General features: G+C 51.5%; 1 protein-coding gene across 1 annotated transcript; it reads left to right on the top strand.

Moving 5' to 3' along the window:
• LOC100272367 (uncharacterized) lies at positions 1–2,715 on the top strand. The gene is given in 5 exon segments (NM_001146849.1): positions 1–390; positions 481–594; positions 1,757–1,979; positions 2,060–2,308; positions 2,412–2,715. Coding segments are annotated over 5 exon segments (885 nt in total). The 5' UTR covers positions 1–223; the 3' UTR covers positions 2,544–2,715.
• Positions 2,716–23,847: the final 21,132 nt, after the last annotated feature.

Here is a 23,847-nt window from a genome sequence, read left to right as displayed (position 1 = left end):
TCCACCGTTCTGGTCGCTCGCCGGTAGCTGCTCCCCGCTAACTACTCTTCCTCGCCCCGCCGCCATCGGTCCTCGCGACGCCCCTCTCCACTGCCTGTCCTGCTGCTCCACGCCGCGGACAGATCACCTCGCTCCCTCAGCTTGCAGCCGCGCCGGCACGAAGGACGGAAGGACGGGACATCCGTGGGGAACTCAAAAAAGATCCCGATACCTGGTCGCCACAATGGATCACGGCGGCGGCGGCGGTAGCGGCATCTGGATCCGTGCGGCAGTGGCGGTGGCGGCGGGAGCCGCCATCGCGGCGCGCGCTGTCCGGCGCAAGTCTGTCGACTCCAGCGCCGTGTTCGTCGGAGTCCCCGCCATGGTGGCTCATACCGTCGCCGGGTACAGGTTGGAGAGCCGCCTCTTTTCAGTTCTCCCTTTCCGGTGGAAGGGCTCGCCCATGAAATCGTGACGAGATCTCGAGTCTGGGACGTGCAGGTTCGCGGGGCTGCTACTGGTGTTCTTCTTCACGTCGTCGCGGGTGACGAGGGTCGGCGAGGCGAGGAAGCGTGCTCTCGATCCCGAGTTCAAGGAGGGCGGGCAGCGTAACTGGTGAGCGAGATCGCTGCCTCTGTTACCAATTTATAACCAAGAGTGATATGGAATACCTTTTCTCAGTTTGGGGTATGATGGTGGGGTAAATCTATGCAACACATGAAAACTATGTCTGAAGTTACTTGATTTTGTATGTTGGTGAATGATGTTATAGGTTGAGGTTCTGCAGATCGGATAATTATTGATTTTTTATACTTATTGTCTACATTGTTAGCTCTCTAGAGATTTTTTTATTGTTTACATCATTAGCTCTCTACAGACTTCAGATGACTTCAATTCTGGTTATTTAGTAGAATAATGAGTTGATTTGTTGGGATAGAGTTTATATCTCAGTAGAAATTTTCGACGAGATCAGAGTATCTGGTGGGAGTTTTGTTCGATTATTTCCGGTAGTGATCCTATAGTTTTGTGTCAGAGGAGAAACCAAGGGCTTTATATGGCATTGTGCAGCCATAAAATGACTAGATGAGCTAACTTTTCATAAGTGGAAGGATGAGGCCCCTCAATTTGAATTCAATTGCCTTTCTTCTGTTAAGGACACATCATGTCCACTGTCTAATAAAAGATGTTCTGTATGCCTTTCTGTACACTGATGTAATTAATATTTTTGCCGGCATGCCTACTTTCTCTAGCTCAGTAGCTATGCCATTGGTTGTTACATTATGCTCACTTTTATTCATAGAGTTGCTAGAATACAGAAAATAATAAACAATGGACAGTTTCTATTTTGATGTAAGATTATCCTCCACCCATATTTATCCATCCTTTTCAGAATTAGAGTCATTTTATGAAAATAAAAGGCTCTTGGTCTGGATGTCATGTTGATTGTGGAACAAGTCTACCAGTAATGATGGAGATAGAAAGAGGGAAACTACATATACGGTACTTGCAATTGATTACCAATCAAGAAGCTAAACCTAAATTCACTTTTCCTATACCAAGCCTTGTTCATGGGCGCGACGCTACGCCGTGAGCCATTGCTGGTAGACTTGGTCCCACATGACAGTGGATTTAAATGAGATGCAACCATTGTGCCTGTTTTTGTGGGCTTTTTAATATTGAAAAATATTTTCATTATTGCTTAGCTGGATATGTTTGGATTTCAGAAAGTTCCCTTCTGAATCTTTCTAATGCAGGTGCAACCCACTCTTATTGGCAGGAAGCAAGTTTTGTCAAATAGCGGTATTGCAAGTATCTTGGTTGTTTTGATAGCATCAGTTACCGGAGGGACAGATAGGTGTTTGGATTCAAAAGAGTCGACTCTTGTTACTGCTCTTATTGGTGGTGTTATCGGACATTATGCTTGCTGCAATGGAGATACTTGGTCATCTGAGCTCGGCATTCTCAGTAAAGCTGAGCCACGAATTATCACAACATTCAAGGTGCTGTTAAGGCTTTTTTCTGATTGCACAAATCATCAGCAAACATGTAATTTTTCACTGTTTACTTTTGATTTGTTCAGAGAGTGCGGAAGGGTACCAATGGTGGTGTAACCATAGATGGGCTTCTGGCAGCAGCAGCAGCTGGATTCTCGATTGGGCTTGCATTTGTGCTGATAGGATTCTTCACCACTCAGTGTGCTCCTGATGTATTCTGGAACCAGCTGCTGGCTATACCCTTGGCTACAGCTGCTGGCCTATGTGGAAGTTTGATCGATTCGTTCTTGGGCGCAACAGTTCAGTATAGTGGGTTCTGCAGTGTTCGCAAAAAGGTATTACAACCTGAACTGTTTGAAATCTGCCAGTGTCTACATATCCTTATCCCCTCTGGTTTTGAAAGCTGATTCTCTGTTCTGTCATGTTTGTTTTGCTTAGGTGGTGGGTGTAGATGGTCCAACGGTAACAAGGATTTCAGGGATGAACATACTGGATAACAACGGGGTCAATGTAGTCTCTGTGTTCTTGACAACTGCTCTTACTGCGGTGGCTTGCACATACATTTTCTGAGGTTAGCTATGGCGAGTATTGGTGCGCCATGGTAGGTCCACATTAGATGACACAGAGAAACCTGATTGATGAATTAGAACAGCAGATTGTGTAGCAGTGGCATTAATCATTTTCGAACACCTAGCAGAAGATGAACAATTGTTCTCCTTTAACAAAAAATGTTTTCAACAGTAGATGAGATCTTGTAAAAATAGAGAAATTTCATGTCTCTCTTAAAGATGTCTCGAAGTCGTTGCTCTATGCCTCCGTCGCTTGTTTTCCCTAACTGCAGGAGAGGTGATGCATGTGATGTTATCTCTGTGAGCGTATTTGTTTCTGTGCCCTTACAAAGAACATATTCGTTGTCATCGTCTTGGTGCTCATCAATTTGTGAAATATTTTTTAATACATTTCTGTTAGATAAAAGGGAAAAATGATTGCCAAGTCCATAATGTAAAGATGGCTGGAGCCTAATGGTCCCGTCAGATTAAGAACGGAAAGAACTACTCGCCCCGTTCCAAATTATAACAACAAGTCGCATTGACTGTTCCAAATTATTTTTATAAGTCGGTTTGACTTTTTTTTGGTACATCAATTTTGCTATGCATTTAGAGATAATTTCAAAGCGACTTATAATTTGCTTATAGTTAGAAACGGAGAGAGTAGCTGTAAAAGAACAAACATATGAATAATCACAAATGGTGCATTATGGCAATAATGGTACATGTTTTTTTAAAAAGGGGGCGAAGCCCCCTATTTCATAGAAAATAGGAAAGAGTTCATTACATCGACCACCATCACGATCATACGGTCCGACAGAACCCTTACTAGGCCTGACTTCTACCCAGACACCTTACAATATCACCCTAGATAAGTAAAAGGCCTGCGATAGAAGACATAGTTCGACCTGCTAACAGGAACATAAGTATTTCTTATTACATCCACTTAAACCAACTCATGATAGCCAGGCGCATCAAAAGAAACTAGTGTATCGTAACACCAAAAGTACAGACTTTTTCATACGCAAGGAGCCACAACCCTGTTCACCTAGAAATTCGCCTGTCCCTCAGACACCACCCATACGCCCGGCCAAACGCTTCACTTGCTATCTTTCTGATTAACTTGCTTCCTTGGACCACCATTTTTTGTTCCCTCTCTCTCTGCCGAATAGCCCAGGAATCCAGCCAGAAGCAACAAAGAAAAATAACGTTAGAAGGATCAAGCATAATTTTATTGCCAAAGCACCAATCATTTCTTGTACGCCAAATTGCCCAGAATACCGCACCACAGCCAAACAGAAGAAGATTGGATATCTTATCTTTTGGTTTACTTAACCAACTATCACATAGATTGCTGATACTTCTTGGAATTTCTACCAAGTTTAAAGCCACTTGGATCACTCTCCACACGTATCTCGCTATGGGACAGTGAAAGAATAAATGATCAATGGACTCATCACCACCACAGAAAAAACACTCTTGAGAACCTTTCCAGTTCCTATTTTTCAAATTATCTTTTGTAAGAATTTTGTTTCTCACAACCAACCAGATAAAATTCTTGATTTTCTGTGGCAACTTGGATTTCCACAAGAATTTGTAAGTAACAGAAACTTGATCCATCACTTTCTTTTTATATAAAGAATTCACCGAAAAACCCTTCTTATCAAGACTCCAAATAATCCTGTCATCTTGATCAGACAGGGAAAAATGGTTACAACATCTCAACATATCCTCAAATAACACCCTCAGGTTACCAATAATCCTTCTCCTAAACGAGAGAGCATCAAAATTGGATTCCAAGACCTTATTAACAGAAATGTCTTTGTCATAAGCCAAGTCAAATAAAGAAGGAAATTGGACAGCCAAGGGCAGATTACCTGTCCAGTTGCTCTTCCAAAAGCTAGTATTCAATACATTGCCCACCAGACTTTTACAATATTTATAAAAGTTATCTCTCAAACTCAAAATCTTCTTCCAAAAATGAGAGTCTCCTTGTTTTTGATTGACAGAAATAAGGGGTTTTCCCTTAATATACTTACTTGCAATGATTTTTTTCCATAAACCCTTTGAATTTTCAATATTCCAAAGCCATTTAGTCAGTAAGGAGTCATTCATAAATTCAAGGTTCAAAACCCCTAAACCTCCCTGATTTTTAGGGGAACACACAAAAGCCCAATCAACCAGATGAAATTTTTTTGACTAATGACCACCTTGCCATAAAAGATGTCTCCTTAAAATATCCACTTTTCTAATAACATATTTAGGAATAGGATATATCGAAAGCATATAAAGCGGAACATTGGAAAGGCAACTATTTAGTAAAGTCAGTCTACCACCCAGACTTAAAAATCTACCCTGCCACCCAGCAAGCCTTTTTCCAATTTCTCCACCATGGGAACCCAGAGACTTTTGCTTATTATCGATTGGCACACCAAGATATTTCATGGGAAGATTACCAATAGGACAAGTAAAAATATCTGCATACATATCTTCAATTTCCTTGGCTTTTCCAAAACAATAAATTTCACTTTTGTGAAAATTAATTTTCAAACCAGACATACTTTCAAACAAACACAGAATGAATTTGAGATTTCTGGCTCCTTCCAAACAATCTTGAATAAGAAAAATAGTATCATCAGCATATTGAAGACAACTACATCCGTTTTGGATGATATGAGGGATAAGACTGTCGGGTACCATAATTAGGGGTACCCCCAACACTCCTAAACTCGGCTGGTAATCACCAACAGCGCAAACTGCAAAGGCTGATGGGCGCAATGCAGGTCAAGGTTTCGTCTACTCAAGGGACGCGATCTCGCCTCGCCCGAGCCCAGCCTCGGGCGGGAACAGTAGTCCCAGACGGATTCACGCCTCGCCCGAGGGCCCCCTCAAGCAACGGGCACTCCCTCGACTCGCCCGAGGCCCAGCTCGGACAGGCTTCGCAGTGAAGCAACCTTGGCCAGATCGCCTCACCAACCGACTGTATCGCAGGAGCATTCAATGCGAGGATCGCCTGACACCTTATCCTGACGCGCGGTCCTCAGTCGACAGGGCCGAAGTGACCGCAGTCACTTCGCCCTTTCCATTGACCGACCTGACAGGAAAGCAGCGTCGCCTGCCCCGCTCCGACTGTTGTGCCACCCGCCAGGGTGAAGCTGACAGCAGCCGAGTCCAGCCTCAGGCGCCACAGGAAGCTCCGCCTCGCCCGACCTTGGGCCTCGGCCTCAGGAGAAGTCTCCGTCTCGCCCGACCCCAGGGCTCGGCCCCCGCCTCGGCCTCGGAAGATGGACTCCGTCTCGCCCGACCCCAGGGCTCGGCCTCGACCTCAACCTCGGAAGATGAACTCCGCCTCGCCCGACCCCAGGGCTCGGCCTCGACCTCGACCTCGGAAGGTGGTCTCCGCCTCGCCCGACCCTAGGGCCCGGCCTCAACCTCGACCTCGGGCGGAATCGCGTCCTCGCCCGACCCCGACCTCGGCCTCAGGAGGAGTCTCTGCCTCGCCCGACCTTGGACTCGGACCCACCACGCCGCAAGGGGTACATCATTACCCTACCCCTAGCTAGCTTAGGCTACGGGGGAACAAGACCGGCGTCCCATCCAGGCTCGCCCCGGTAACAAGTAATGATGGCTCCCCGCGTGCGTCCATGACGACGGTGGCTCTCAGCCCCTTACGGAAGCAAGAAGACATCAACAAGGTCCCGACAACCCCGACAGCTGTGCTTCTACAGGGCTCAAGCGCTCCTCCGACGGCCACGACACCCCGTACACAGGGCCTTAGCACCTCTCCGACAGCCACGTTGGCATGTACATAAGGCTCCGGCTCCTCTCTGCCGGACACGTTAGCATACTGCTACACCCCCATTGTACACCTGGACCCTCTCCTTGCATCTATAAAAGGAAGGGCCAGGGCCCTCATACGGGAGGGTGGTCGCGCGGGACTCCCTCTCTCCCTCGCGAACGCTTGTAACCCCTACTGCAAGCGCACCCACTCTGGCGCAGGATAACACGGAGCCGCGGTTTTCTCCCCCTTCGTGTCCCGTCTCGCGCCAACCCATCTGGGCTGGGGCACGCAGCGACAATTTACTCGTCGGTCCAGGGACCCCCCCGGGGTCGAAACGCCGACAGTTGGCGCGCCAGGTAGGGGCCTGCTACGTGTTGACGAACAACTTCCCGTCAAGTTCCAGATGGGTAGTCTCCAGCAACCTCTTCAGCCCGGGACGCTGCTCCATTTCGGGAGTCTTGAGTTCATGTCCCTCGACGGCAGCTACGACATGGTACTCCTTCCTCCGCAGCGCGACAGTGACAACGACGGCCGTCAGCCCGCCCGGCGGCGGCGGACTCAGTGACGTCTTCCCCCATGGCAGAAGAGCAGCATCCGGGTTTGTCCCGTCGCCTTCCTCGCCGCAGGAGGAGGTGGCGGGGCAACCGTGGCCAAGCAGGAGGCGACACCTCATCGGCTGTCGAGCGAGTCGACGACGCCGGCACCCCAGCAGGGGACACGTCGGGCGTTGACTTCGCGCCTGAGACGACGACGAGCGTCGTTTCCCCGCAACACGCCAACCCCAAGCGGACAGATGACGCCAGCACACTCGCGAAGAGCCTGCCGGGCGTTAGCCTCGTACCTGACATAACGGTGCAGTCCGTCCCTGATGCGACTTCGTCACCGCCCATCGATCGAGAGGTACCATCCATTTTCCACCCTGTGCCTTTTAAATTCAGCTTCGATCCGCCAGGCGATCCCGCTTCGGTGAGCGCTTTCATAAAGGCATATCCTAACCTTCCGGGGTACCATATGTGGTTGACCTGGGACCGATTGACGGCTGTCTCGACCTACGGGCCCCCAGGCTCCGAGGAAGACGACGAGCCCGACTCTGGTTGGGATTTCTCTGGGCTCGGTAATCCTAGCGCCATGCGAGACTTCATGACCGCATGTGACTACTGCCTCTCCGATTGCTCCGATGATGGCCACAGCCTTGACGATGAAGGTTGTGGCCCAAGTCGCGAATGTTTCCACGTCGATCTAGGGGGTCACGACGAAGGCAACCACCATGGTATGCCGGAGGACGATGATCCCCCTGGGCCTACGCCTCGCGTTGACATCCTGCAGGAGCTAGCTGTGGTCCCAGTCCCTGCGGGGGGTCAGGACACACAGCTCGAGCAAATCTGCGAGATGCAGGCCAAGCTCGACGAGGAAGCAGGACAACTTGTGCAGCTCCGACAAAACATCGAGCAGGAGTGGGCAGGCCGAGCACTTGCCGGAGAAGCGCGTCATCAGGCCCAGGACGTCCAGCGCCGTATCGCTGACGATGCCAGGGCAAGGCTGCCCCCGGCTTCCAGTGGGGTCGACCAGAACCTGGCTGCAGCGGCAATACTACTTCGAGCGATGCCGGAGCCATCCACTACCGAGGGGCGGCGTATCCAGGGAGAACTCAAGAATCTCATGCAGGATGCCGCGGTCCGATGGGCCGAGAGCTCTGCCTCCCGAAGGCAAGGGTACCCCCGGAGCATTGCGCCGCGACTTCTCGATTCATGCGGGAAGCCTCGGTCCACACGGGCGCACGCGGGACGCGACGCCTGTGGCCCCGGGTCGCCTCGGCAACGAGCACCGCTGCTTTCGGTGTTTTGGGTCCGACCGCACACCCGGGGTTGCCCCTCGAGTTGTTTTTAGGAGCAGGACGGTGTCGCCGACTGTAGCAAAATGGTTCGTGCCAGATGCACGAGGGACAATGGACAGTGTTTACAGGTTCGGGTCGCTTAGAGATGCGTAACACCCTACGTCCTGGTGAGTATGCTTTGTGTAACGGGTTACAAGGTAGCTCTCTAGAGTGAGAACGTGGAGAGTTAAGGTGGGTGGCTGAGTAATGGGATCGATCGTTCTGAAGGGGTGCCCCCTAGGCCTTATATATCCGACCGTGGGGCATTACATGTGGATCTGCACCTAAAAGATAGTGAACTGTTTGAGTCTATCTTCCTATGGTTCTGCCGACCTATCTTCGCCTGGTTCCGTTGCATGGGGCTCCAGCGCGGGAAAGTCGGATCTTTGTTGTGGTCGCTTGCTCAACGCTGTGGGTCGTCCGGGCTTGCACCAATCCGGCCTTACTTCAACCTGCTTTACTGATTGTCCCTCCCCAGGCCCACGAAGGAATGGCCTTACGATTTATTGGGCCCTTGGGCCTCTCGTGAGGTCTTTTACCCTTCCAGTGGACCCAGGGGATATCTGTCCCCCACAAGCCCCCGATCTTCGGGCTGATTTTGAGATAATCAGCCCAAAGATCCTAGGTCCAGCTTGCAGTCTTTACTTATGATAAGAGGTGCTTTCCAAGCAGTCTGGTAAAAATGATTTTTTTACTGTCTCCTTCTGCTTAGATCATTCGTAGACTTGAGCCTTGCTTCATGTTTGTGCCTTAGAGGTCGACATTTCTTTTTGTGGGACCCTGGACTTCATTGGGTGCACCGGAGGTGCACCCAATGGGTGTAGCCCTCGAGCTTCGAGTAGATTTTGGAAAACAATCTGCTCGAAGGTCTTCATCAGAAATTATTTTTATTTTACTCTTGTACTTTGGTTGAGGGCCAGCCTTGTCTTTTAATCTTGTTCTATGCCTTAGAAGTCAGCACTATCTTGGCTTGAAATGGTATTCCATGGGGTGCATCGAAGGTGCACCCAATGGGTGTAGCCCCCGAGCTTCGAGTGGATTTTTGAGGATAATCCACTCGAAGGTCTTCCTTTTGTGTCTTTTTGTTGAAGGTTATCCTTTCTGCCTTAGAAGTCGGCATGATGCCATCCACATTATGCTTTAGAGGTCAGCATTATGTCATCAATATTATGCTTCAGAGGTCAGCATGTATTTTGTCTTTTGCAGCCGAGTTCGCGATCCACCCATATCTTGCTAGGTGGTGCAATTTATTTGCTCTACGTCTGATTGGACATTTGATGGACGTCCCCTGGCTAGTCTTCACGTTGCTTCTGTCGGTCAGATTTTGTACTTTGCTGGCTATATTTGGCTTTCCTTTGGTCCTTGCTGATATCTCATTTTTGTCTTGAGGTATTCATTGCATGCCCTGCACGGATGTGACAGTTTTGAAAAATATACTGATAATTCCTGGACGTCCCCCCCAATGGGTGTGGGCAAGGGACGGCTTGGTACGCTGAGTGTTTTAGTCGGCTGCTTCTGAGTGGTAATGTGATGTGACGGCGGGTGTAATCATATCGCCCGCGCGGTTGACTGGAGTCTCAATGGGTGTTGTGTTGCGTGAAACGGCGTTAGCCGCCTGACGTGTCTTCAGACGGGTTGAAGTGTGTATTGAATGCTTCGCGACTGTTCAGTGACCGTGGTTGGAGGTGAGCGGTTGCCTTCTTCTTCTATAAATAGTGTCTTTGCCTCTCTGGTTTTTTCACATCTCTTGCTGTTCTCCTCTGCTTGCTTTCTTCTCCTTCTCGCGCTTCCACCATGGGCAAGAACAACAAGCGCAAGCGTGAGCCGACTCCTCCATCAGAGGACTTCGGTGATTCGGAGTACTCAGAGGAGGAGTTCTCCTCTGAGTCCGAGGGGTCTCCGGCTCCCATCCCTCTGCGTGAGTCGTCTGACGATTCAGACAACTCCCAGGGGCTTGCGGCGGAGGTCTAGACTTATATCCGGGCCGTCGAGCGCTCCGGGCTCGAGGGCTCGGATGAGTCGGAGTACTCCTCGGACGAGGAGGACTCGTCCGAGGGCGGTGGCGGCGATGGCGACGACGACGACGACGACGACGAAGGCGGTGACGGCAATGACGGTGACGGCGGTGATGACGGTGACGGCGGCGGCAGGGGCGGCAGCAAGGATGGCGACGGCGGCAGCAGCAGGGGCAGCAACAGGGGCGGCAGCGGCAGAGGCAGCAACAGGGCCAGTGGCTAGATGCCACTAGTCCTTAGATGTTAGTATAGTATAGTTAGAATAATGGTGTAGTATTTAGTAGTGTAGAGTAGTATAGTGTAGTAGTAGTAGTAGTAGTAGTAGTAGTTGTTGTTGTTGTTGTTGTGGTAGTAGTGGTAGGGAAGTATCAACTCATAATGAGTTGATTTGTAAGTAATGTTACTTCCCTTTAATGAAGAATGACGTTGCCTTCTCTGTGCCGATTGTTTTGCTTCGTAATCAGTTGATTTCTGCCATGATATTCATTGCCCATGATGTTCTCTATCCGTTATGTTTGTAGCATAACTTAGAGTTCTTGAATCATTCCTCCGCCCACTTTATTTGTGAAGTTGATTCTCTTGGAATAGTAAGTAAACAACTCGGGCATCATATTGACGCTTTTAGAGGTAGCTGCCGAGTGACTTGAAGACGACGTCGGAGTTTTAGAGGTAACTGCCGAGCGACTAAAGACGACGTCGGCGTTTTAGAGGTAACGCCGAGTGACTTGAGGACGACGTCGGAGTTTTAGAGGTAACGTCGAGTGACTTGAGGACGATGTCGGAGTTTTAGAGATAACTGCCGAGCGACTGAAGACGACGTCGGAGTTTTAGAGATAACTGTCGAGCGACTGAAGTCGATGTCGGCGTGTTAGGGGTAACTGCCGAGTGACTAAAGTTGACGTCGACATTTTAGAGGTAACACCGAGTGACTTGAGGACGACATCGAAGTTTTAGAGGTAACGCCGAGTGACTTGAGGACGATGTCGGGGTTTTAGAGATAACTGCCGAGCGACTGAAGACGACGTCGGAGTTTTAGAGATAACTGCCGAGCGACTGAAGTCGATGTCGGCGTGTTAGGGGTAACTGCCGAGCGACTGAAGGTAACATCGGCGTTTTAGAGATAACAGCCGAGTTAGAACGGGCTGCTCCGGCCATGTTGAGGGTAATAGCCGAGTGATGATGTGGAAGTGACCGCCGTGTGACAACGTGGCGCGCTGGTGTTTTGAAAGTAACTGCCGGGTGCTGACTGGGCGCTTTTAGAAACGGTATCTGACTTGGGAATATCCCATAAGTACTGCGCTTTTAGCCGCCTCTGCTTTCCGTGCCCTAGTTCTTGCTTTCCTGCTTCCAAACCCTCTCTGCAATTCGCCTTCCACTCTGTTCGCCGGTAGAATTGAGATGGCGCCCAAAAGGAAGGCTTCGAGTTCATCCGCCGCGGTGATTCCCCCAATCGACCCCAACAGTCAGTTGCCTTTCGCAGGTAACCACATGTTTGTTGTCTCCGAGCCCGACCTTCTCCATCTCGTGTCCATTGGGGTCCTTCCCCCGAGGGAGCTGTGTTCTTGGCAGATTTGTCATGGGGTCACTGTCCTGACAGAGGATACCCATGAATCCGTAATTTACGTTCCTTTTATTCTCCGCGGTCTCGGTCTTCCCATTTCTCCCTTTTTCCGCGGCCTCCTTGATTTCTATCGCCTTAACCTGACCCATCTGAATCTCAATTCCATTCTGCAAATTTCCATTTACATTCATTTGTGTGAAGCTTTTCTTGGCGTGCTGCCACATTTTGGGTTGTGGAAGTACTTGTATCACTGTCGCCCTGGGATGGCCGGGGGGCAGCATCAGCTGGTTGGGGGTGCTAGTTTAGAGATGTGTCGCGGGAGGAAGACTGAATATCTTGAAATCCCTCTCAAAGACAGTATCAAGGGATGGCGCTTGGAGTGGTTTATTGTTGAGAACCATGGAAATTCTCTCCCCCCTAGGTCGGGAAGACAGCCAGATGTTCGCACTCCAAGTTGGACCGAATCCCCCACTGATCAGGAGGTAGCTGAGGCAGGTGCTTTGCTGGCTGAAGTTGGGCTGCTGAAAGAGAGGGGTCTGACTGCTGAGGCTGTGGTTGCTGATTTTGTTTTCAAGAATATTCAGCCGTTGAAAGACAGGGCATACCCGACTTATCTGTATCGAGGCCTAGCTGATTCAACTCGGGTTACCAACAGAAGAATTCCCTCTGTAGACTTGGTGAACCGACTTGAGATGATTCTTAGAGGCAAGGTATCAAATGTTGGTGCCCCAGTGGCATACTCAGCCTGGAACTTGCCTCCTCCCAAGGCCTTCACTCTTTTTGTGTCGAATCCACCTGTCACTGACGGCAGTTTGGGCCTTAGAGTGCGACCCTCTGCTAAAGAAGTTATCGTCTTGGTTGCCTCGCTCGGGGAAGTTCCTGATAGTGAACGGCAGGTCCACTTTGAGGTGCCCTTGGATCCTAGTGATGCAGAGATAAGTGTTATGCTTGATTTGATGGCTGAGGACTCTTCTGATGCTGCTCCTGCTGGGACATTGGTGGTGGCGCCTCTCCCAGAGGCTGGTACAACCTCAGATGTTCAGAAACCTGTCAGTGTTCGCCCGAGACGTCCTTGCCGAGTCAATCAACTTGATCCTTCTGCTGATGAGCAGAAAAAGAAAAAGAGACGCCTCTGGCGAGTATTTAGTTTGGATCGGGACGTTGGTACTTCGGTTCCTGCTGCTGAAGAAGTGCCTGTGCCTGAATTTACTGACGCCGACCCCACTGGGTGTGCTCCATCTGCTGCTGATCCCAATGGGTGTGCTCCATCTGTTGCTGATCCCAATGGGGGTGCTCCAACTTTTGTTGATCCCAATGGGGGTGTTGCCTGTGCTGCTGGTGAGGACGATGGGGAAGAAGAAGATGAGGTCCCTCTGACTCGAAAGAACAGTCGGCGGTATGTCGCCAGTGGTGGAAGTAGTGGAGTTCCTTCTCCTGCTTTGTCTGCTCTCATTGGTCTGCAAGAATTGACCCTGGCGAATTTTGATCAGACTCTTGAGGATATGGTTCCAGAGGATCTATTATCCGAGCCGGCAGATGATGGTGTGATGGAGGTTTGTGCTGATGTGCTCGACGCTGGATTGAGGTCATCCCGTGCCTCATCGACCTTAGAGCGCAGTCTCGAGGGTCAGGAGACTGACTTGGATCGTCCTGGTCCCATGGAAGTAACTGAGGGTCCATCAGCCTTAGAGGCGGCTATTGCGGAGAACTTGGTTCTCAAGGACGGTGTTGACACTTGCCCAGCCCCCGAGGATGTTGCCGGGGATGACTCGGCTCGGGTGGGAAGCGCAAGCCACTGCCCAGCCCCTGAGGGTACTGCCGGAGATGATCCGGCTCAAGTGGGCAGCGCGAACCGTGACCCAGCCCCCGAGGGTGTCCGAGTGGGGTCTCCCTCTTGTACTTCCATGGACGTTCATGCGGGATCGCCTCCGCACTCCGGCTGCATGGTGGTAGCCCGAGCTTTGGACCAGGGAGTCGCTTTAGAGGGCAGCGTCCCCGCTGACCAAGTTTTGGGCTCTGTTGATGGCACTGAATTGGTCCCTGCTGGTTCGTTGCAAGCTGCTTCAGGTGGCGACCTTACGCCCGGTCATCAACTGATCTCTCATGATTTGGGAGTCCCTTCGTTCTTTTCCAACCTCCAGGTACTGTGATATATTTTAGCTTGATTCTTACACCGCATGACCTGCTATCATTACACTCATCTGTTCTCCTTATCAGGCTTTGGTGGACGAGATGGCTAGCCAACTGAGGTTGCAGGGTGCTCCTGTTCCAGAAGGAGCTTTGTCTCTTGCACGTTGGAATCCAGTGTTACTTCGACATCGTGTCTCTGACTTGGAGGCGACCAATGCTGGTTAGTGCTTTTTTGCTTCTCTTTGTCTTCATTATTGAACTGCCTTACATTCTGACCCCTTTTGTTTGATTGTCTCCTGCTAGATATGACTCGGCAGATTTCCACTCTTGAAGAAAAACATTCTCGAGATCAGGCTGAACTGGTCCAGCGGTGCTCTGATTTTGAAGAAAAGCATTCTCAAAGCCAGACTGAACTAGCTCAAGTCTCTGCTGCCCTAGATGACGCCAATGCATTGAGCTCTTCTATTCGCACTCAGCTTGATTCTGAAAAGGTGACTTATGGAACTATGCCTTGCATTATTGTGTTCCTATTGCTTGCTTAATGCTTGAAGGAGTTGACTTTTGTTTGTAGGAAGAAAAACGTATCCTTGCTGCTTCTCGCGACAATCTTGATAGACTGTATCGTGACTCTAGCAATTCGTTGACCATCCTGGAGAGGAGTCATCGCTTTACCATGGAGGAGTTAGACAACCATCGCTGTAAGCTGCAGGAATCCGCGGATGAGGTGATCCGGCTTAAACAATTGATATCGGCGAAGGATGCTACTATCAAAGAACTCCGTGCTTCCAAAAAATCCATCACCCAGGAGCTAGAAACCGCTCAGTTGGCTGCCAAGGTTGCTGAAGAAACTTCCATTACTCTGAGAGCCCAGCGTGACAGAGCCATGGATAAGGCCATTCGGGCGGGGCGAATCTTGATGAGGAGACCTGGCGTGGTTGTTCCTGAAGATATAAGGGCTGACGTGAATGCTGCTCCTGATTCCTCAAGTCGCCCTTCCTCGTCGGTTGCCCCTGAGAAAGATATCACGAAATAGAGAAATATTTTGCGTGCTTTGAGCGAGCGGTTAGCATGGTCAGACATTTGTTAGAGAACATCAGTTTATCATTTGAATGATATTGTTATTCTCATATTGTTTCAGAATTCAACAGTACATAAATTTACAGTAGTAAAATGCTGTGTGATGGTTTTGAAACTTGTTTACGGGATATAGAAGTCATCCCTATATGAGTAGTCGTAAGCGCGTCAGATCGCCTTAAGTTGCCGCTGACTTAAGTCGGTTGCCTTTGTTAATAGGGCATAGTGGTCACCCCGAGTTACATAAGCGCGAGCATGTTGCACCGGCTTAAGTCGCTGCCGACTTTAGCCGATTGCTCCGTTGGCAGGGCATAGTGGTCACCCTGAGTTAAGTAAGCGCGAGCATATTGCACCGGCTTAAGTCGTTGCCGACTTAAGTCGATTGCTCCGTTAGCAGGGCATAGTGGTCACCCTGAGTTAAGTAAGCGCGAGCATGTTGCACCGGCTTAAGTCGTTGCCGACTTAAGTCGATTGCTCCGTTAGCAGGGCATAGTGGTCACCCTGAGTTAAGTAAGCGCGAGCATGTTGCACCGGCTTAAGTCATTGCCGACTTAAGTCGATTGCTCCGTTAGCAGGGTATAGTGGTCACCCCGAGTTAAGTAAGAATGCAAGTCAATCATGATCAAACTGAGTATCTTTGAAGCCTTTTTTTTATTGATGACATAATTCCCATTTTACAGAGTACATCGTCGTCCCGATAGCTTTTGAAATACAGCTAGGGATAAAACTTCCTGAGGTGTTCTATATTCCAGGAGTTCCCAATTTCTGTGTCGTCCATCTGAGTGAGACGATATGATCCTGGCCGAGTGACTTCTGCCACTATGAAGGGTCCTTCCCATAAGGGCGATAACTTGTGCAGTCCCTCCCCCGTTAGAATTCGGCGGAGGACGAGATCTCCTACTGAGAAGGATCATTGTCGCACGACCTTGTCGTGATAGCGCCTTAGAGTTTGCTGGTACCGTGCTGATTGGATTACTGCATTCAGTCGTTCTTCCTCGAGTATATCGATGTCCTCCATCCTAGTAGCTTCGGCTTCTGCTATGCTTTCGAAGATCAACCTTGGCGCCCCGAACTTGAGATCGGTGGGTAACACTGCCTCCGACCCATAGACCATGAAGAAAGGAGTGTTTCCATGCAGAGCTCGGCTAGGTTGGGTTCTCAGGCTCCAAACGACGTAGGGCAATTCCCTTATCCATTTTCCTGCGAACTTTTCATTCTTATCGAAGACCTTTTTCCTGAGTGCCTCCAGTATCATCCTGTTGGCTCGCTCAACCTGCCCGTTGGCTCTTGGGTGTGCTACAGAAGCATACTTGATCTGAATGCTTTTTTGCTCGCAGAAATCGAAGAACTCTGAACTTGTGAAGTTGGATCCTAGGTCAGTTATGATGCTGTTTGGTATCCCGAATCTGAATATTATGTCTTGTATGAATTCCACGGCCTTAGCTGAGGTTAAAGAAGCAATGGGTTTGAACTCTATCCATTTGGTGAATTTGTCGATTGCTACCAGTACATGAGTGTATCCTCCTTGAGCTTTTTTGAAAGGTCCAATCATATCCAGTCCCCCGCATGCGAAGGGCCAAGTCACCGGTATGGTCTGCAATTGCTGTGCTGGTAGATGTTGTTGCTTCGACAAGTACTGGCAAGCTTCGCACCTCTGAACTAACTCGGCTGCGTCATTCTTCGCTGTTGGCCAATAGAATCCTGACCTGAAGACCTTCCTGACTAGTGTCTTGGATGCCGCGTGTATTCCACATTGCCCAGCATGGACCTCATCCAGAAGTTACTTCCCGGTAGATGAGAGAATGCACTTCATGAAGACACCTGATGCACCCCTTCTGTATAATGTCTCCCCAATGAGTGTGTAGTGAGCCGACTGTCTGGCGATACGCTCGGCCGCATTTTTGTCATTTGGTTTCTCTTCATTCTTTATATACCTGATGATTGGCCTTCTCCAGTCATCAGAGTCTGACTCTGGTTGATTCACGATATTACACTCTTCTGTCTGATCCATTGAGATGCTCGGCTGTAGTATTTCTTGCACAAAGACTCCAGGTGGGACCTGAGTTCGACTGGATCCTAGCTTGGACAATACATCGGTCGCCGTGTTCCGATCTCTTTCTACATGATGAAATTCCAGACCCTCAAACTTATCTTCCAGTTTTCGGACGGTGGTGCAGTACTTTCCCATTGAATCGATCGAACAATCCCATTCTTTGTTTATCTGGCTTATGACTACCAGAGAGTCTCCGTATACCATCAGTCTCTTGATGCCCAATGATATGGCGATGTTCAATCCATGGATCAGAGCTTCGTACTCGGCTGCATTGTTGGAGGCTGGAAACAGCAACTGGAGGGCATATTTGAGGTGCTCGCCTCCAGGTGCAGTGAAGAGAATTCCTGCTCCTGCTCCTGCTCCCTGCAGCTTCAGCGAGCCATCAAAATACATTCGCCATACTTCTGCAATCTCTGGGTTATCTGGTACTTGCTGTTCAGTCCACTCTGATACGAAGTCAACCAACGCTTGAGTTTTGATGGCAGTGTGAGTGCGAAATTCGATGTCATGAGATCCCAGCTCACAGGCCCACTTGGCTATTCGGCCAATGGCTTCCTTGTTGTGAAGAATATCCCCTATTGGAAAACCAGTGACTACTATGACTTTGTGGTCGTCAAAGTAGTGACGTAGCTTGCGGGCAGTTAGAAGTACTGCATACAATAGCTTCTGAACTTGAGGATACTTTTTCTTTGAGGGCCCCAGAACTTCACTGATGAAGTAAACGGGATGTTGCACTGGGTAGGCATGTCCTTCTTCTGCTCGCTCGACTACCAACGCGGTGCTTACCACGTGAGTCGTGCAAGAGATATACAGCAGCAGATCTTCAGCTAGTTGAGTTGATGTGGCTCGCCGTGGCGGCTTCAGTACTGGTGGTGTTGTCAAGAATTTCTTCAGCGCGTCTAGAGCTTCCTGTGCTTCTGAGGTCCACTGAAACTTATCCACTTTCTTGAGTAGCTTGTAAAATGGTAAACCTTTTTCTCCCAGCCTGGATATAAATCTGCTCAGAGCTGCCATACATCCAGTAAGTCGCTGAACCTTCTTTTGTGATCGTGGTGCTTCCATTTTCATGATAGCTTCGATCTTATCAGGATTAGCCTCAATTCCCCGGTGGCTAACAATAAATCCGAGTAACTTTCCTGCTGGTACCCCAAAAACACATTTTTCGGGATTAAGCTTCCATCGATACCGCCGTAGACTGTTGAAAACCAGCTGTAAGTCTTCAATGAAGTTTTCCGAGTTCTCCGTTTTGATTACCACATCATCTACGTAGGCTTCCACACGCTTTCCCCAGTGATCGGCTAAGCATGTTTGAATGGCTCTCTGATAAGTCGCCCCAGCGTTTTTGAGGCCAAACGACATGGAGGTGTAACAGAAAGCACCAAACGGAGTGATGAACGCTGTTTTTTCCTCGTCTTCCTTCGCCAAGCTAATCTGATGGTATCCGGAATAGAAATCCAGGAAGGATAGCACAGAACATCCAGCGGTGGAGTCTACCACCTGATCTATCCTTGGGAGCCCGAAGGGATCCTTTGGACAATGTTTGTTGAGATCAGTATAGTCGACGCACATGCGCCAATCCACTTTATTCTTTTTGAGTACAAGAACAGGGTTGGCCAACCACTCGGGGTGTAACACCTCTCTAATAAATCCAGCCGCGACCAGGCGAGCTAGCTCGGCGCGAATGGCCTCTCTCTTGTCGGGTGTGAAACGACGTAGTTTTTGCCGGATCGGCCTTGCCTGGGGATAGACCTTCAGTTTGTGCTCGGCCAGTTCTCTTGGGACTCCCGGCATATCCGCAGGTTGCCATGCGAATATGTCTCGGTTATCTTGCAGAAACTGGACGAGCGTGTCTTCCTATTTGTCGTCCAGGCTGGAGCTGATGATGGCAGTCTTGCGTTCATCAGCGAACCCCAGGTTGATCCTTTTAGTTTCTTCAGTCGGCCGCATAGAGGTCGTGGCTTGAGCTTCGTTCGCCGGTGCTGTGAAGTCTTCCTCAGGCTTAGAGTTCGCCTGCGCTGAAGAAGTCGCCGGCGGTTTGGTGGTGAGGTCCGCTTGGATGGCCACTCGGAAACACTCTACGGCGCCTTGGAAGTCAGCGCGCACAGTTATGATTCCCCGTGGTCCTGGCATCTTCAGTATCATGTACGTGTAATGCGGAATGGCCATGAATTTTGCCAATCCCGGCCTCCCGATGATGGCGTTGTACCCGTAGTCAAAGTTCGCTACTTCGAACCTCATGAACTCGGTTCTGTAGTTATCCGGAGTTCCGAAGGTGACGGGCATGTAGATGTGGCCCAGCGGGTATTCTCCTTCAGTCGGCACGATGCCGAAGAAAGGAGTGTCGGACTCGTGGAGTTCTTTGAGGTGAACTCCCAAGCCTTGGAGTGTCCGGGGGAAGGTGACGTTGATGTTGCTCCCCCCCGTCCACTAACACCTTCTTCACCCTGCTCTCTCGGATCACCGGATCAACGAGGAGCGGGTATTTGCCTGGGTGATCGAAGTTGAACTATTGATCCACCCGAGTGAAAGTGATCGGGTGCTCCGACCACCGGTATGGGGCGGGAGGACCGGTGGTCGCCACCAATATCTGGCGATCGTTGAGCTTTTGTTGTCTTCTATTCTCTTGCGATCCGTGTCCGCCGAAGATGACGTTGACCTCCCTGTCAACGCGCGGGAAAGCTCCTCCTCCTCCCTCCTCCTGCTGCTGGGGTTGTCGTGGTTCTTCTGGCCCTCCCCTCGGCGGAGGAGGAGGTAGAGGTTGGAAGGGTCGGTCGTGCCCGACGGAGTGCTTGAAGTCCCGGCAGTTCCGAAGAGTGTGGCGCATGTCCTTGTGGTACGGGCACTGGGCATCGAGGATGTCGTCCAGCGTGCGCTCGCCTCCACGAGGTCCTCCCCGGGCGCGAGAGGCTGGTGGTCCGGTGGCGTGTACTTCTTCGCGAGGTCTCTTCTCCCAGCGTTTTGTCGGGTTGCTGGTTCGCGTCGCGTCGTGGTGCTGCCAGTGCGGGCTTCGCTCCTCCGATGAGGTCCTAGGCTCGCTCGTCGGCGGTGATGTAGAGGTCGGCTTCCCGGAACAGCTCCTCGGAGGTAGTCGGCGCCTTCTGTAATATGGCTCGGACGAAAGCCGAGTCATTGGATCCTCTGTAGAAGTCCTCGATCACGGCCGCCTCCGTGACCTCAGGGATATGATTTCTCATGGTCTGTAACCTTTTGAGGTATGACCGGAGAGTTTCGTCCCCCCGGCGCTTGATGGATTTGAGGTCCCATGGTTGCGCCGGTTTGTCGGAGAGGGACTGAAAATTGGCGGTGAAGCGTCGACTGAAATCGCCCCAGTCGTCGATGCAGTGTCAGGGTAGATGTCGCAGCCATTGCAGCGCGTCTTGCCCGAGGACAATGGGTAAGTACACGGTCATCACGTCCTCGGACGCCCCGGCGGCCCGAGCAGCGGTGGTGTAGACGGCTAGCCATCCCCCTGGATCCTGCTTAGGTTCATATTTATCGACATTGGATACCTTGAAGTTAGGGGGCCATTGGATGGCCCTAAGGCGTGGAGTAAGAGCAGACACTCCACACGTGTCCTCCTGTCGTCGGGGATGATGTCTATCCCGGGGAGGGGAGTAGTTGTTGTGGTTCCTCGACCGTCCCCGGGTAGTACCGCCAGTTGAGGCTGTTGCCGACTCAGTTCTGGTGGCCTGGCTCCGAGCTGGGATGCCATGATCCCTGTCGTACTCCTCCCGGTGGCGGATCTCGTTTTCATGCCGTCGTTCACGCGAAGCATTGATGGAGCTTCGCGCGTCCCGACGGCTGTTGATAGCGTGTCGTAGATCGTTCGGCGGGTGAGCGAGCGGTAGAAGATGGTTGGCTGCCTGAGTGAACGGTCGTCGATAGCCCTCGGCGTCGGGAGTCCGAGGGAGTCCATCCGAGCTAGTACTATCCGAGCTAGTACTCCCCCAACTTCACTCGGCGTGTTCATGGCTCGGGCGAAGTCGGGATTCAGGTTGCGCCTGAAGAGTGGATTCTCCCGGCGTTGCCTTGCATCTTGCTCGGCTTGTTCCTAAGCCCGGCGGCGATCACGTCGTCAGGAGTTCCTTCGTTCTCTGAAGACGCGTTCCTCCGGAGTTTCTCCTATCTCCGAGACCTCGTCCCGCGGGACAGGTTGCTCCGGATCCCGTTCTCCGGCCTCGTGGTGTCGCCGGATGTTTCGGCGCCGGTTTCTCCGTCGGCGGGATTCCCGCTGAGGTGGTTCTTCTCCGGCGCGGTCGGCTCGTCGTCGGAGACGGGGGGCGACTCCACTCTCCCGATGAAGAGGACGTCGGGGTAGAATGGTACGGCGGTCGTGACGATCTTTTTTCCGTTCTCCTTTGAGGGCGGAGGAATGGAAAGAATAACTTGCTTTCTCCCGGTCTCTTTCTTCCTTGCGACCTGTGTCCACTCTTTCGTCGGGGAAGTAGACAGTGGAGTTCTCCGGGTCAGCGGGCCCTCGGCCCCTGACTTTCTGAAGGCGATCTTTTTTCGGAGAGCTGGAGGTTGCGCTTCTCCGGTATTTTCGAAGTTTGTTGGAGGAGACTTCTTTTTCGGCGGATCTGCAATGCGGTGTAGAGTTCCCTCTTCATCTGCTATGGATGAGATTGTTCCAAAGCAGAATACAGATCTGGGACGGAGGGTGATCTTGCTGTGGAAGGTGACGGCCATTGAGCTAGCTTGGATCGTCAACACACCCCCTACCTGGCGCGCCAGCTGTCGGTGTTTTGGGTCCGACCGCACACCCGGGGTTGCCCCTCGAGGTGTTTTTAGGAGCAGGACGGTGTCGCCGACTGTAGCAAAATGGTTTGTGCCAGATGCACGAGGGACAATGGACAGTGTTTACAGGTTCGTGCCGCTTAGAGATGCGTAACACCCTACGCCCTGGTGAGTATGCTTTGTGTAACGGGTTACAAGGTAGCTCTCTAGAGTGAGAACGTGGAGAGTTAAGGTGGGTGGCTGAGTAATGGGATCGATCGTTCTGAAGGGGTGCCCCCTAGGCCTTATATATCCGACCGTGGGGCATTACATGTGGATATGCACCTAAAAGATAGTGAACTGTTTGAGTATATCTTCCTATGGTTCTGCCGACCTATCTTCGCCTGGTTTCGTTGCATGGGGCTCCAGCGCGGGAAAGTCGGATCTTTGTTGTGGTCGCTTGCTCAACGCTGTGGGCCGTCCGGGCTTGCACCAATCCGGCCTTACGTCAACCTGCTTTACTGATTGTCCCTCCCCAGGCCCACGAAGGAATGGCCTTACGATTTATTAGGCCCTTGGGCCTCTCGTGAGGTCTTTTACCCTTCCAGTGGACCCGGGGGATATCTGTCCCCCACAGCTGCCACGACCGTCGAGCCCGCCTCGACGAAAAGGTGCACCGAGGCTACCACCCCAGGCGTGGGGGATGCTACGAAAGTGGGGAGGATCGGAGCCCCTCGCCCGAACCACCTGGTCCGCAAGCCTTCAGCCGGGCCATACGACGGGCGCTGTTCCCGACCCGGTTCCGAGCCCCGACTACCATCACCGAGTACTCGGGGGAAACAAGGCCAGAACTGTGGCTTGCGGACTACTAGCTGGCCTGCCAGCTAGGTGGGACGGATGATGACAACCTCATCATCCGCAACCTCCCCCTGTTACTCTCCGACGCCGCCCGAGCCTGGCTGGAGCATCTGCCTCCCGCGCAGATTTCCAACTGGGACGGTCTGGTCAAAGCTTTCGCTGGAAACTTCCAAGGCACATACGTGCGCCCTGAGAACTCCTGGGATCTCCGAAGCTGCCGCCAGCAGCCAGGGGAATCCCTGCGGGACTACATCCGGCGGTTTTCGAAGCAGCGCACCGAGCTGCCCAACATCACCGACTCGGATGTCATCGGCGCGTTCCTCGCCAGCACCACTTGCCGCGACCTGGTGAGCAAACTGGGTCGCAAGACTCCCACCAGGGCGAGCGAGTTGATGGACATCGCCACCAAGTTCGCCTCTGGTTAGGAGGCGGTCGAGGCCATCTTTCGGAAGGATAAGCAGCCTCAGGGACGCCCGCAGGAAGACGTCCCCAAGGCGTCCGCCCAGCACGGCACGAAGAAGAAGGGCAAGAAGAAGTCGCAAGCGAAACACGACGCCACCGACGTAGATCTTGTCGCTGCCGCCGAGCACAGGAACCTTCGGAAGCCTCCCGGAGGGGCCAACATGTTCGACAAGATGCTCAAGGAGTTGTGCCCCTATCATCACGGTCCCGTCAAGCACACCCTTGAGGAATGCGTCATGCTTCGGCGCTACTTCCATAAGGCCGGGCCCCCGGCGGAAGGTGGCAAAGGCCATGACAACGACAAGAAGGAGTACAACAAGGCAGAGGAGTTCCCCGAGGTCCACGACTGTTTCATGATCTACGGTGGACAGGTGGCGAATGCCTCGGCTCGACACCGCAAGCAGGAGCGCCGGGAGTTCTGCTCGGTGAAGGTGGTGGCGCTAGTCTACCTAGACTGGTCCAACAAGCCCATCATCTTCGACCAAGGCGACCACCCCGATCGCGTGTCGAGCGCAGGAAAGTACCCGCTCGTTGTCGACCCCATCATCGGCAACGTCAGGCTCACCAAGGTCCTCATGGACGGAGGCAGCAGCCTCAACATCATCTACGCCGAGACCCTCGGGCTCTTGCAGATCGATCTGTCCACGATCCGGGCCGGTGTGGCGCCCTTTCACGAGATCATCCCTGGGAAGCGCGTCCAGCCCCTTGGACAACTCGATCTTCCCGTCTGCTTCGGGACCCCCTCCAACTTTCGAAAGGAAACCCTCACGTTCGAGGTGGTCGGGTTCCGAGGAACCTACCAC

The sequence above is a fragment of the Zea mays genome, chromosome 3 (genome assembly GCF_902167145.1).
Source record: "Zea mays cultivar B73 chromosome 3, Zm-B73-REFERENCE-NAM-5.0, whole genome shotgun sequence".
In the NCBI taxonomy this organism is placed as follows: Eukaryota; Viridiplantae; Streptophyta; class Magnoliopsida; order Poales; family Poaceae; genus Zea; species Zea mays.
Note: the sequence above shows the minus strand (reverse complement) of the source record. Positions and strands in the feature narration are given on the sequence as shown.